Source organism: Quercus suber, unplaced genomic scaffold (genome assembly GCF_002906115.3).
Source record: "Quercus suber isolate HL8 unplaced genomic scaffold, Cork oak 2.0 scaffold_194, whole genome shotgun sequence".
NCBI lineage: Eukaryota > Viridiplantae > Streptophyta > Magnoliopsida > Fagales > Fagaceae > Quercus > Quercus suber.
In genome coordinates, this window is record NW_027069652.1 from 401,482 (window position 1) to 403,021 (window position 1,540).

General features: G+C 40.1%; 1 protein-coding gene across 1 annotated transcript; it reads left to right on the forward strand.

The window, feature by feature from the left end:
- Positions 1 to 298: 298 nt before the first annotated feature.
- On the forward strand, positions 299 to 906 carry LOC112017588 (basic form of pathogenesis-related protein 1). Its single transcript, XM_024050048.2, has one exon. The coding sequence runs from the start codon at positions 330 to 332 to the stop codon at positions 810 to 812; it is 483 nt and encodes a 160-aa protein (XP_023905816.1). The 5' UTR covers positions 299 to 329; the 3' UTR covers positions 813 to 906.
- The last annotated feature ends 634 nt before the right edge of the window (positions 907 to 1,540 follow it).

The following is a 1,540-nucleotide window of genomic DNA, read 5'->3' on the forward strand; positions in this document are numbered from 1 at the left end:
TTGTTTAAAGTCAAGGTCAAGAGTCAAGATTGAAATTCGATTGGAATTTCATTATCTATGTAGAATTGATTATGCTTTCTTCGAATGAAATATTTTAACCAACTATTATATAGTTATTCTGTCATTAGCAAATACTATTCAAGGGTTGTTTTGGTCCTTCTAGTTCCTCCAACGTTTTTCGCGTTGTGCTTTTGAACATTGATTCTACCATTACTTCCAATGTTCATCACACCATTTTGCACGCTATGTATATCCCTAATTCCCTATATATACCTCATGCACAAACCTTATTTCTCCACCAATCACTTAAGATTTTGCTTTGCACTAAAATGGGGTTGGGTAAGATTTCACTAGCTTTTGTTTTTCTCATGAGCTTAACCCTCGTCCATCTCACCCTTGCCCAAGACTCCAAAGAAGACTACCTTAATGCCCACAATGCAGCCCGTGCAGACGTGGGAGTTCCATCTCTGACTTGGGATGACACTGTAGCGGCATATGCACAGAACTATGCTAATCAGCGTATTGGAGATTGCAATCTTGTGCACTCCGGTGGAAAATATGGTGAAAACATTGCATGGGGCAGCGCTGACCTCTCAGGCACAGATGCAGTGAAGATGTGGGTGGACGAGAAAGCCAACTATGACTACAACTCTAACTCTTGTGTTGGAGGGCAGTGTGGCCATTATACTCAGGTGGTTTGGCGCAACTCGGTTCGTCTTGGATGTGCTAAAGTGAGGTGCAACAATGGTGGGACATTCATTGGTTGCAACTATGATCCTCCTGGCAACTACGTTGGTCAGAAACCTTACTAAGGGCTATATATGTTTAATAAAGCATCTCTATCTATGATTTTAAAAAGGTTTAATGATAAATAAGGAATAAAAATTTTCGGTTCCATTTTTAATATTCCAGTTTATGCTCCACCATTTATACCATATACTGTGATATATTGTCATGTCGTTTTTTTTTTTTTTTTTTCTCCCCTTTGTTAGGTAATTAATTATTTAAAAATAAATAGATTTTTTTTTTTTTGGTGGATATAACATACTGTATGATATGGAAGAATTATAATAGGTACCATGAACTCAACCCGTCAGCCTCTGTTCTGGCTGACGGGTCAAGTTGTGACGTAAGATAAACGTAATGAAATGCATACTGACTAGATCAAGACGAAACTGACGGGCTGAAGTCCCCAAGTCCAACTGACGGCAATTTGAAGCCCCTAGGTTACTGAACGAAGCATGAAGGCTGACGTTAGCTTAGCTGAAGGGAAGTACAGGCTGACGCCTTAAAGGCTGACGGTTCTATGAAGACCATAACTTGGTCATCACGCATGGGTTTTAGAAATTGCTTGTATTCCACGCCCAGTATCAGAGTCCTATAAGGAAAGGATTCCGCAATCTACGCGCATAAGGATTCCTACAAGGAAAAGACTTCTACTCCAAGGAAAAAAAGGTCCACCCACTACTACTATAAAAACCCCAATACCCTCATGAGCCGAGGTACGCATAATTAACCCCTCTCTAGCACTCTAGAGTTG

Coding starts and splice junctions, on each gene's coding strand:
- LOC112017588 (XM_024050048.2), top strand. CDS start 330: ATGGGGTTGGGTAAGATTTCACTAGCTTTTGTTTTTCTCATGAGCTTA.